Source organism: Mobula hypostoma, chromosome X1, assembly GCF_963921235.1.
Source record: "Mobula hypostoma chromosome X1, sMobHyp1.1, whole genome shotgun sequence".
In the NCBI taxonomy this organism is placed as follows: Eukaryota; Metazoa; Chordata; class Chondrichthyes; order Myliobatiformes; family Myliobatidae; genus Mobula; species Mobula hypostoma.
Window position 1 is genome coordinate 42,452,662 of NC_086128.1, and position 13,564 is coordinate 42,466,225.

The following is a 13,564-nucleotide window of genomic DNA, read 5'->3' on the forward strand; positions in this document are numbered from 1 at the left end:
GTTACTACTCAAAGAAATATACTATACATAAAAATATTAATAAATGTGGCTTATTACATTTGATTCAAGATTGTTAATGTCATTTCCAGTTTACAAGTGTAAAGGGTAACAAAATGCAGCACAGAAATAAAACACAATAAATATAAATACATAAGATAGCTTATATACATAAATTGTATGTACAGTATATAAAGCAATGCTTGGTACAGAATTGTCTATACATAAGGATATTGACAGTAACTGATAAAGTAGTGGTGGTGGGTGGGGGATGTGGAAGGCTGAGTTATTGGGTGAAGGTGTTGATCAGTCTTACTGCTTGGGGCAAGTAACTGTTTTTAAGCCTAGTGGTTTTGGCATGGATCCTCCCTGATGGGAGTGGGACAAACAGTCCATGAGCAGGGTGTGTAAGATTCTTCATGATGTCATAGGCTCTTCTCTGTACATACAGTACGTCTTTGATGGCGGGTAGGTTGGTGCGTTGGGCAGTTTTGACTACCCATTATAAAGCATTCCAGTCCGCCACTGTGAAGTTTCCGTACCATGCAGTAATGCAGCTCTCTACTGCTCATCTGTAGAAGGATGTAAGAATAGATGTACATAGTCCAGCTCTCTTCAGCCACCTCAGGAAGTAGAGGGATTGGTGAGCTTTCCTGACTGTGTAGGATGTGTTCTGGGACCATGAGAGGTTGTGTGAGATGTGCACTCCTAGGTGTTTGAAACTGATTGCAGTTTCCATTGCTATGCTGGCAACGTAAAGAGGGGTGTTAAGTAGTGCGGGAATTCCCAAGTCGATAACCACCTCCTTTATCTTGTAGACATTAAGGAAGAGGTTATTTGCCTGGCACTGGGTCTCGAGCACTTCCAACTCCTCTTTGTTGGCCCTCTCATCATTGTTGATGAGTCCCGCCACTGTCATGTCATTGGCAAACCAGACAATGTGATTACCCGGGTGTTTGGCCGTGCAATCATGTGTGAGTACAGTGTACAGCAATGGGCTCAGCACACAGTCCTGGTGGGGGGGGGGGGGGGGGGAAGCACCTGTGTTGAAGATGATGGGGAGGAAGGAACAGTTGTGCATCCTGACTATGTGAGGTCTACTCGTTAGTTAGTCCAATACCCAATTGCCCAGGGGTGTATTTAGACCAAGGAGTAGGAGTTTGTTCACCAAGGTCTGTGGGACAACAGTGTTGATTGCTGAACTAAAATCCAGAAACAGCATTCTGTCACGTGTTCTTGTTTTCTTGGTGTTTCAGGGCCAGGTGCACGACAGATGCTGTGATATCTGTCATAGAGCAGTTCTGTTAGTAAGCATATTGGTGAGTGTCCAGTGTGGTAGGAATGGAGTTGCTGATGTATGCCATTACCAGCCATTCAAAGCACTTCATAATGATTGGTGTCAGTGCCACTGGGCGGTAGTTGTTTAGCTCTGAAGGTGTAGAGTTCTTTGGTACAGGGATGATGGTGGCTGATTTGAAGTATGTGGAGACAGCAGCCTGGATGAGTGAAGTGTTGAAGATACCCATGAAGACATCAGTGAGCTACTGGTCTGCACTCAACCCAAGAAACTGCAGAGAGTTGTGGGCACAGCCCAGCAGATCACAGGAACCAGGGTCCCTTCCATGGATTTTGTCCACACTTCTCGCTGCCTCAGCAAAACAGCCAGCATAATCTAAGCAACACACATCAAAGTTGCTGGTGAACGCAGCAGGCCAGGCAGCATCTCTTGGAAGAGGTACAGTCGACGTTTCAGGCCGAGACCCTTCGTCAGGACTAACTGAAGGAAGAGTTAGTAAGAGATTTGAAAGTGGGAGGGGGAGAGGGAGACCCAAAATGATAGGAGAAGACAGGAGGGGGAGGGACGGAGCCAAGAGCTGGACAGGTGATTGGCAAAGGGGATATGAGAGGATCATGGGACAGGAGGCCCAGGGAGAAAGACAAGATCTCGGCCTGAAACATCGACAGTACCTCTTCCTAGAGATGCTGCCTGGCCTGCTGTGTTGTGTTGCTTGAATTTCCAGCATCTGCAGAATTCCTGTTGTCAGCATAATCTAAGACCCCACCCACTCTGGACATTCTCTTGAACTCTCTCCCATTGGGCAGAAGATATAAAAGCCTGAAAAACACCAGACTTAAGGGTAGCTTCTATCCCACTGCTGTCAGATTCTTGAACAAATCTCTTACACGATAAGATGGACTGAGTCTCACAATCTCTCGTTATGATCTTGCACTTTAGTGTTTACCTGTACTGCACATTTTCAGCAGCTTTTACACTTTACACTGCATTGTTATTATTAACCTTATTCTCGCTCAATGGACAATACAATGAATTGACTTGTTTAAACAGTATGCAAGACAAGCTTTTCACTGTATCTTGGCACATGTGACAATAATGAACCAATACCAATACTGCACTTTGAAAATATTTGAATGATCAGAATCAAAATATGAACTCCACAGTGTGAGGGGAAAAAAAAGCATACAAACATATTGGGAAGATCTATACTTTGCACTTTCCACTCAACTTTCAATAATTTTTCCAGCTTTCTGCATACCAAAAAGTAGCAGTGATATGCTTTTAGACTTTATTAATACTGCATATATAAAGATCATTTTCATCTAATTCTAATCAGTCTAATGTGATATCAAGAAACAATGGAGTACAACTACATGGCAAAGGCTATGGGCTCTGGCACCATGTAGCTTGTTGCTCTGAAGAGTGCTCATCACAGACACATTTGCATGATAAACTGAAAAATTGCCCAGATATGCCCTATTCACTGAAAGCAGTATGCATTTATCCTGCCAGTTATCACCCAATCAATCCACTCTCAATCCTAAAAATGATCGAAGGACTCGACAACAGTGTGTGGTGAGTGGTATGAATAACAAGACGACTGAAGCTCACTTTGGATTTCATAAGGATAACCTTCCTTGACACTTCACTACAACCTTGGTCTGTTCGGAGAAGGAAGTCTGAGAATCGGAGTGGGAGTGCGGCAGAAGTCATTTTGAATTTTTCGGTTTTTTTTTCATTGGAGTTCAGAGAGGCGGGACTGCGCAGGCATGTCATATCGGGCAGTGAAGCGCGGAAGATTTAAAAGGTCAGAAGTCCTGATTCGGGTTTAATTCAGAGAAGGAAGTCTGAGAATCGGAGCGGGGGTGCGGCAGAAGCCATTTTGAATTTTTCAGTTTTTTTTCCCCATTGGAGTTCAGAGAGGCGGGACTGCGCAGGCGTGTGACATCGGGCAGTGAAGCACGGAAGATTTAAAAGGAACACAGCCTTATACAGCAGGCAGCGTCGTTTGCGGGCTGTGGAGTGAGCCGGGAGCAGAGTGAGGGCTTAAGGGCTTTGGCTCAACGGGCTTAGGTGGAAATGGGCGAGGCGAAGAAGGTTTGGTTTTCATTTTTTCCTGTTATTTGAGGAGAGGGGGAAGTATGAGTGTGAGGGCAGTTTGTTGTTCTCGGTGTCGGATGTGGGAGGTCCTGGAGTCTCCCAGCCTCCCGGACGTCCACATCTGCGCCAGGTATACTGAGATGCAGCTCCTAAGGGACCGCGTTAGGGAACTGAAGCTGCAGCTCAATGGCCTTCGTCTGGTCAGGGAGAGTGAGGAGTCGATAGAGAGGAGTTAAAGGCAGGTGGTCACACCGGGGCCACAGGAGGCAGACAAGTGGGTCACGGTTAGGAGGGGGAAGAGGAAGGGTCAGGTACTAGAGAGTAAGTACCCCAGTGGCTGTGCCCCTTGACAATAAGTACTAAATATTCCAGGATTTCGTTGCTTCAGGTGTGATAGAATAGGAGGGGCAAGGGGGGAGGTGTTGCATTGCTTGTCAGAGAAAATATAACAGCAGTGCTCTGGCAGGATAGATTAGTGGACTCGTCTAGGGAGGCTATTTGGGTGGAATTGAGGAATGGGAAAGGTGTAGTGACGCTTATAGGGGTGTATTATAGACCACCTAATGGGGACCGAGAACTGGAGGAGCAAATTTGTAAGGAGATAGCAGATATTTGTAGTAAGCACAAGGTTGTGATTGTGGGAGATTTTAATTTTCCACACATAGACTAGGAAGCCCATTCTGTAAAAGGGCTGGATGGTTTGGTGTTTGTCAAATGTGTGCAAGATAGTTTTTTGCAACAATACATAGAGGTACCAACTAGAGAAGGGGCAGTGTTGGATCTCCTATTAGGGAATGAGATAGGTCAGGTGACGGAGGTATGTGTTGGGGAGCACTTCAGGTCCAGTGATCACAATACCATTAGTTTCAATATAATTATGGAGAAGGATATGACAGCACCCACGGTTGAGATTTTTGATTCGAGAAAGGCTAACTTTGAGGAGATGCGAAAGGACTTAGAAGGAGTGGATTGGGACAATTTGTTTTATGGGAAGGATGTAATAGAGAAATGGAGGTCATTTAAAGGTGAAATTCTGAGGGTACAGGATCTTTATGTTCCTGTTAGGTTGAAACGAAAGGTTAAAAGTTTGAGAGAGCCATGGTTTTCAAGGGATATAGGAAACTTGGTTCCACTACCATGCCCCTGCTGTCATGACATGACCATGAGCATGTCAACACACTTATGTTCCTCCACCTATGAACACAGGACCCAAGCCGGGCGACTTGCCTGAACCCCGGAAAGGCTCACAATGCTGATTTTAGTGAATTCTGAGGGGGTCTGTGCAGGGTAATGTAATTGATGGAAACGTATATTATTCACAACTACCGATAATGCACTGGGGTTCACTTTAAGAGGCTGGTCTTGACATGATGAGGTAATTACATAAAGGAATTTTACCTCCCCTGGTGTTCAATAAATGAGTTGCCAAAGATTTTCTTAAACATGAAATGCCTTTGATGTTTGTAAAAACCAACAGTTTGAACTGCCTTTAACTGCTTCAGTTGTTTGAATTAGTGCAGCTTTAACAACACTCAAGCAACTCCACATCCTCTTAATTAGCAATTTATCTGCTGTCTTAATCATTCCCCTTCTCCACCAATGGTGCTTGTGGTTGCAGCGCTCATCGTCTAAGTACAGGTATTGAACGTTTGCTTTACAAAACCTCACTGTTACGAAAGACCTACATTAGTTCCCTATTTTCGCTTTCAGAAGGTGTTTTCACTGTTACGAAAAAAAATTCAGCGCGCGATAAAAAATCAGCGTGCCACGAGCAGCCGTTCTCCCCTGGATTCTCGCCGGCATTGCTTAAACACGAGCCTGTGAGCAGCCGTTTGCAAGATGAGTTCTATGGTATCGAAAAAGCTTGAAAGAGCTCGTAAGGGTGTTACACTTAGCGTAAAACTAGACATAATTAAGCGTTTCGATCGTGGTGAACGAAGTAAGGACAATGTGAGTTTGGCTTGTGGAAGTTGACGAAGATGATGTTGAAGAGGTTTTGGCATCCCATCACCAAGAACTGACAGATGAAGAGCTGATGCAATTGGAAGAAAAAAGGATAACAATCGAAACCGAATGAGTAATGATAAAGTACGACTTTAATTTTGAAAGGGTACGTCAGTTTAGGGAATATTTGCAGGATGGTTTGAGTCCTTATTAAAGAGCTGTGTGATAGAAAAATACGCGAGGCTCAGCAGTCAAGCAAGCCTTCCACATCAGCCACAGCAGACGACGAACCTGGACCTTCGACATCGAGGCGGGCAGTCATAGGAGAAGACTAGGCTTATACTCGTTGGAATTTAGAAGATTGAGGGGGGATCTTATTGAAACGTATAAAATCCTAAAGGGATTGGACAGGCTAGATGCAGGAAGATTGTTCCCGATGTTGGGGAAGTCCAGAACGAGGGGTCACAGTTTGAGGATAAAGGGGAAGCCTTTTAGGACCGAGATTAGGAAAAACTTCTTCACACAGAGAGTGGTGAATCTGTGGAATTCTCTGCCAAAAGGAAACAGTTGAGGCCAGTTCATTGGCTATATTTAATAGGGAGTTAGATATGGCCCTTGTGGCTAAAGGGATCGGGGGTATGGAGGGAAGGCTGGTACAGGGTTCTGAGTTGGATGATCAGCCATGATCATACTGAATGGCGGTGCAGGCTTGAAGGGCCGAATGGCCTACTCCTGCACCTATTTTCTATGTTTCTATGTTTCTTTGTGCTGCCTGCTCTAATGGAAACAGGCGACGAGATGACACCCCAGTGTCCCACCACCCCAACCCCCAGGCCACGGACAGATACCGATTCACGGAGAATGCAAAGGTAGCCGGGAGGCACACAGCACATCTTTTAAGAAAAAAGCCAAAATAAACATACTAATTAATTAGGTGCCACCGACACGTAATTGTTGGCCCAGATCAGAGACAACGCAATTGGAAATCGGCACTGATCTGGGCCTACAATTACGGGCGGCATGTTCGTTTGGGCTTTTTTCTTAAAGATGTGCTGTGTACCTCCCGGCTACCGCTGGACCCCTGTGTTCTTCGCGGCAATGTATCGCTTAGTGGCCTGGAGAGTGGGGGGCCACTGCACCACCCAAACTCCGACGACTCAGTCTAACACACCATCATCAGTGTGCTCGGCGCTGTCCCGATTCCTGTAAGTGATACTACACTGTACATACATTATTTCTACTTTATATTGGCTGTGTATTTTTACGTGTTATTTGGTATGATTTGGCAGCTTCATAGCTTAAAGGTTACTGGAGAGCGCTTGCGCGTGTTTTTGCCAACAGCGCTTGCGTGAGATTTTCTGCTGATGGCACTTGCGTGAGATTTTCACTCCGGAGAACAGTTCAGTAATGATTGTGGAAAAGTATTTCTACTTTATATAGGCTGTGTATTTATCATATCATTCCTGCTTTTACTATATGCTACTGTTATTTTAGGTTTTATGTGTTATTTGGCATGATTTGGTAGGTTATTTTTGGGCCTGCGAACGCTCACAAAATTTTCCCATATAAATAAATGGTAATTGCTTCTTCGCTTTATGACATTTCGGCTTACAAACTGTTTCATAGGAACACTCTACCTTCGGATGGTGGGGGAAACCTGTATACGATACATTGGAGCAACTAACCAATCCTTAATCAATTATAAGATCAAAGGCAGAAGGCACTTGAGAACACCAATACCTTTATGTACCCTCTGAGTAATGGACCATTCCAACTTGCAAATTTTGTGCATTGTTTTATTATCAGTGTGTTAAAATTCTGGGAGGCTAATAACTTCTTACTTTATTTACACATTATTTAGAGCTTGAGCCTAACCAATAAACTAACATGAAGAACAGAACAGTTAACTAGGCTGAAAATATTTTTAAAATTCAAATACAAACTGCCTAAGTATTACTGAACATGTATTGGGGCACACTTTGCTCTTTTCATTTTTACATGGCATAAAAACTAAGCAAATGGGATTTGTGATTCATTGGGAGACATCATTTCAATTAATTCATCTATGGAAATTGAGCATAGCTGGTAAGGACAATATTTATTCTCCATCTGTGACTGCCTTTCAGAACTTGGTGGTGAGTCGCTTCCTCGACCACTATTGTAGCCCACAACTAATGACACATCTAAATGGTTGCTGGGTAGGCAGTTCTAGGATTTAGATTCAGTTATAATGAAGTAATTACAGTATTTCCATATCAGGATGGTGTATAGCTTGAAGGGAAAAGCAGCATGCACCTTCTGCTCTCGACTTTCATGGTAAATGGGGTCATGGGTCAAAGAACTACTATTGTATTAGCCCAGCAATGTATACTATAGATAGCACAAATAGCCAGTGTGTTCTGCACATGGAGGATAAGAATGTTAAGTAGAGCAGATGGGGTGGTGATCAAGTGAGCTGTCCTGTCCTGTGTGATGTTGAGCTTATTTTGCTTTTGCAGCTGTATGTATCCAGACAAGTGGACAATGTTCCATTACATTTCTGACGTGACTTGTATTTAGTGGATGGCTTTGGGATATGAGAAGGTCAATCACTTGTCAGAATACCTAGCATCTAACCAGCAATACTTGTAGTTCAAGTGCTTATCAGGCTAGTTGAATGGAAATTCTAGTCAATGTTGACTTCTAGAATGTTTGTTTTTTTAGGACTTAATGACAGTCAAGTCATTAAATGTGACAGATTAGTGGTCAGACACTCTCTTGCTTTTTATACCAGCCACTACCATCCGGGAAACGGTATTGCAGGATGAAAGCCAGGACCAATAGGCTCTGGGACAGCTTCTTCCACCAGGCCATCAGATTGACTAACTCATGCTGATTTGAGTGTATTCTATGTTACATTGACTGTTGTATTTATTATGAATTATTATTACAAATTATGATTGCACATTGCACATTTAGACGGAGACGTAACATAAAAGATTTTTACTCCTCATGTATGTGAAGGATGTAAGGAATAAAGTCAATTCAATACGCATCCCATGAAAGAATTTTAAAAAAAAGATGTTTATCAATGGCTTGATATTCCTCGGTTATCTAGAAGGAAATCTATTTTACTTTCTAAAATGGGATAAACCAGCCATCTACAATTTTTAGTTTTGATTCCTCAGAATCCCTTTTGTGGTGGAATGCAAAATGCAGATAGTTACAGTCACAGATGCATCACAAGAATCCTTCTGAAACACAGAGAAAGGCATTTGTTTGCAAACTGTGATGGTAATTTCAGGGAAAAAAAATCAATTTTCCTGGTAAAAAATACAAATAAGGAAATTATTTGAAAGTTATAATAATATGCACTTTCCGATATTCTAGTCATCTGCTGCAAGAAAACGCAGGTGCTGGAAATCTGAAGCAAAAACAGAAAATGCTGGAAGTACTCAGCAGTTCAAGCAGAATAGACAATATAGAAAGAACCGACATTACAGATTAAGGTCTTTGATACTTTGCAATTATTTGTATGCCTTTCCATATTTTCAAAGGTAATCTTAATTGCAACCACAGCTGGTTGAATATTTATAAACAGATTAAATACATCTTACTTAACCACTTATTACTGTTTAACAACTGCAAATGCATGAGAAAACTCATTAAACTGATGTACAAAATACAAACTTTTGTAAGTAATTCACTTATTTGCAAGTAAATAAAAATACCAAACAACTGAACCATAATGTTGATTAGAACTAAATTCCTGTCATTGTAGTTGACTTAGACTTAACCTAACTTTTAACATTAGTTCATTACTGCCTGCTACATTACTGGCATTTAGGGCAGCAATATTTAACATTATACTAACATTATTTCTATGACTCGAGTAAAATGGACATTTACTCTTCTTTGCTTTGAAAATAATTGTCATTAAATGCTGACTACTTACCAGTTTTTCGGAGTGGAAAGTCATCTTTACCATCATATGATCCCAGCAACGGAACTTTATAGGTGGGAGGTGTTGTACTCTGGGGTGGGGAGCTCTGGTCCAGTGATGCATGATGGGCTCCCCTGATAGAAGCAAGAGAAAAGCTTAACATTATAATGGGGTACTTCCAATTGCACACTTAATGTGTACATGGAGTGGACGAAGACTATAACAGTCAGAAGTAACCTTGATTTTCCAATTACTAAGAAAATAATGCTTACTGAATGAAATTCCCTGCAATTTATTTACTCACTTTAGTTCAACCATCCAGAAACACACCAACTTTATTCATTTCAACATTTAGTTAAATGATTCGAGGATTTTTGTCTCTACCATTAATGTGTGAAATGATGAGGTACAGTAACAAAGCAGTCATGTTAGTAGACTGCTTTGTAGAGGCCTAATTTATAACCTGGTGACAACAGATAGGATTATCTCAAACTATGGCTTTAATTTCAAATAATTAAGTGAATATGGAAGTGAAAAGCTAGAACATAGAAATATTACAGGCCCTTCGGCCCACAATGTTGTGCTGACCATGTAATCTACTCTAGAAACTGCCTAGAATTTCCCTACTGCATTTCCCTACCCGATTTTTCTAAACTCCATGTACCCATATAAGAGTTGTTTAAAAGACCCTATTATATCGGACTCCACCACCATCGCTGGCAGTACATTCCACGCACCCACCACTCCCTGTGTGAAAAACTTACTCCTGACATGCCTTCTGTACCTACTTCCAAGCACCTTAAAATATGCCCCCTCATGTTAGCCATTTCAGCCCTGAGAAAAACCTCTGGCTATCCATACGATCAATGCCTCTCATCATCTTATACACCTCTATCAGGTCACTTCTTATCCTCCAGTCAAAGGCTGAGTTCACTCTACCTATTTTCATAAGGCACACTCTCCAATCCAGGTAACATGCTTGTAAATCTGCTCTGCACTCTTTCTAGAGTATCCACATCCTTCCTGTAGTGCGGTACTTCAAGTGGGGTCTGACCAAGGACTTAAATAGCTGTAATATTACCTCACAGCTCTTGAACTCAATTTCATGGTTGATGAATGCCAACATACCATACACCTTCTTAACAACACCGTCAACCTGTGCAGTAGCTTTGAGTGTCCTATGGCCACGGACCCCAAGATCTTTCAAATCCTCCACACTGCCAAGAGTCTAACCATTAATACTATATTCTGTCTTCAAATTTGACCTACCAAATGAACCACTTCACACTTATCTGGGTTGAACCCCATGTACCACTTCTCAGCCCAATTTTGTATCTTATCAATGTCCTGCTGTAGCCTCTGACAACCCTCCAAACTATCCACAACACCCCTAACCTTTGTGTCATCAGCAAACTTACTAAGCCACCCTAGCTAGCTTAAAAGATAGTGACAATAACTGCTGTTAATATCCATTTGGTTCATTGCTGTCCATCAAAAAAACCTGCCACTCTTAACACTGTAGAACATATGTGACCAAGGACCATAGCAATGCTTCTAATGTTAAAATACCTGCAGAAATTGTATCAGCAGTTCAGGGACAGTTAGGGATTGGTTTTAAATGCTGGTTGAGTTAATAAACCCACTTTCTTTAAATGGATAAATAAAAAATAACCACTATATCTGTTACCAGCTTAAATCTGTCACTCCTTAAATTAACCTTGGAATTAATTGAAAATAATTTTTCAAAACTATCACTGCAGAACTTCCTTTAGCATGAGAATCTCAGATTTCTTTCAGCCTTTCTAAATGATGCAGATCTTCAAGACTCGGACTCAACCCTGTGATGCTTTGCTGCATCATCCCCAAAACTTACCAATGTTACTTCGAATATGCCTCAAGTTACCAACACTGAACTAGCACCAAAGTTGTGATTTGATCACAGTACGAAACAGTTTCATCGTTATTTTTACTCGAATAACGCAGTTCAACAGGTTGAGCATCTAATCCACTGTCACTTTTGACAATAAATATAGAAACATAGAAAATAGGTGCAGGAGTAGGCCATTCGGCCCTTCGAGCCTGCACCGCCATTTATTATGATCATGGCTGATCATCCAACTCAGAACCCCGCCCCAGCCTTCCCTCCATACCCCCTGACCCCTGTAGCCACAAGGGCCATATCTAACTCCCTCAAGACAAACTTCGAATTAAATTCTATTGTACTGGATTGACAGTAAAGAAGCTTAGATTCTGTCTGTGAGTATCTATTTAACTGCTGTGTCATAGCTTTTAAATAGTCTATACACAGAAAAGATCTAAGTCTCTCCACTTAAATGCACAATGCTTAAAAATCTTGTCCCGATTTAACAGCTTGTGTATCAATCTTGAACTCTGAACTTCTGATTAGAAATTTTAATTGTATTTTTTTTCTTGGCAATTAGGTCCCCACGTAGTGAAAACATTGAAAGAGAATAATGTTGTAATTAGATCACACCATATAATTTTGCACTGAGATTTTTGTTAAGTCAAACTGTCCAAAATAGATAATTAATTTTTATCCAGAAGTCATTTCAGCAACAGCATTACATTGATTCTGAGACATAATTTTGATCCCAGTATGGCAGTGTGGAATTTAAATTCAAATAATTAAATTAATTAAGGCTGATCAGTGTGGTTTGTGTAATGGACTGCCTTTTAGAGGACACTGCAGTTCATGTTACATGTGTTTCTGGTTACTCGGTTTTTTTAATTGCTATTTTGTGCAATTTTGATTGGGGCAGACTGGCTCTGCGGCCTGCAAAAAACAAACAACAGCGCTAAACTGAACTGAACATTCCCAGACTGTTTCAAAGACTCTGCGGTTTGATGTTCAATATCCTGTGTATTATTCGCTCTTTTTTTTGCCGTTTGCGCGATTTGTTCTTTGTTTGCGCGTTGGGTGTTTCATGTTTCTATGGTTTTTTTTGTTTTGTATACTGCATACATATTTTGATAATAAATGCACTTTGAATCTTTGATAAATCCACATTATAAATTTAGAACAGTGATTGTAAAAATAATATTTTGTTATATGAAGCTATTTTGCTATTATCCTTCACGGAAGGAAGTCATGGAGTCATAGAAAAGTACAGCACAGAAACTAGTCCATGCTGAACCATTTAAACTGCTTACTCCCATCGACCTGCACAAAGACCAGAGCCCTCCATACCATTACCATCCATGTAACTATCCAAACTTCTCTTATATGTTGAAATTGAGCTCACACACAACACTTGCACTGGCAGCTCATTCCACACTCTCACAACCCTGAGTGAAGAGGTCTCCCCTCATGTTCCTCTTAAACTTTTCACCTTTCACCCTTAACTCATGACCTCTGGTTTAGATCCACCAACCTCAGTGGAAAAAGCCTATACCCCTCATAATTTTGTATACTTCCATCAAATCTTCTCTCAGTCGTCTTTGTTCCAGCCAAGTTCTAACCAATTCAATTCAATCTTTCCTTACAACTCAAGTCCTTCAGTCCTGGCAACATCTTTGTAAATTTTTTTCTGCACTCTTTCAATCTTTCTTACATCTTTCCTGTATGTAGGTGACCAAATCTGCACACAATACTCCAAATTAGGCCTCACCAATATCTTATACAACTTCATCATAACATCCTACCTCCTATACTCAATACTTTGACTTATGAAGGTCAATGTGCCAAAAGCTTACTTTATGACCCTATCTACCTGTGACACCACTTTCAATGAATTATGACCTGTATTCCCAGATCTCTTTGTTCTACCACACTTAGTGCCCTACCATTCACAGTGGTCCTACCAAAGTGCAACACCTTGCACTTGTCTGCATTAAATTCCATCTTCCATTTTTCAGCTGGTCCAGATTCCACTTCAAGCCACGATAGCCTTCCTCACTGTCCACTACACCCCCAATCTTGGTGCCATCTGCAAATTTGCTAATCCAGTTAACCACATTATCATCCAGATCATTGATATAGATGACAAACAACGGACCCAGCACCGATTCCTGCAGCAATCCACTAGTCACAGGCCTTTAATAAGAGAATCAACCATCTACCACTCTCTGGCTTCTCCCACAAACCCAATGTCTAATCCAATCTACTATCTCATCCTGAATACCGAGTGATTGAAACTTCCTGTCCATCCTCCCATGTGGGACTTTGTCAAATGCCTTGAAGTCCACGTAGGCAACATTCACTGTCTCGCCTTCATCAAGTTTCTCGGATATCTTCCTCAAAAAACTATAAGGTTGGTTAGACATGACCTACCACACACAAAGCT

The 13,564-nt window shown here is 41.5% G+C and overlaps 1 protein-coding gene across 12 annotated transcripts in view; it reads right to left on the minus strand.

The window, feature by feature from the left end:
* Positions 1-13,564, minus strand: part of hdac5 (histone deacetylase 5) — a 330,728-nt gene that overhangs the window by 84,600 nt on the left and 232,564 nt on the right. For all 12 annotated transcript variants that reach the window (XR_010016520.1, XM_063037383.1, XM_063037380.1 and 9 more), the window contains one exon: positions 9,273-9,394. Coding sequence is in view for 11 of the 12 variants with exons in the window: in XM_063037383.1 (XP_062893453.1) it covers positions 9,273-9,394 (122 nt within the window). In the remaining variant the exon portion in view is untranslated. The remainder of the gene's footprint in view (positions 1-9,272; positions 9,395-13,564) is intronic.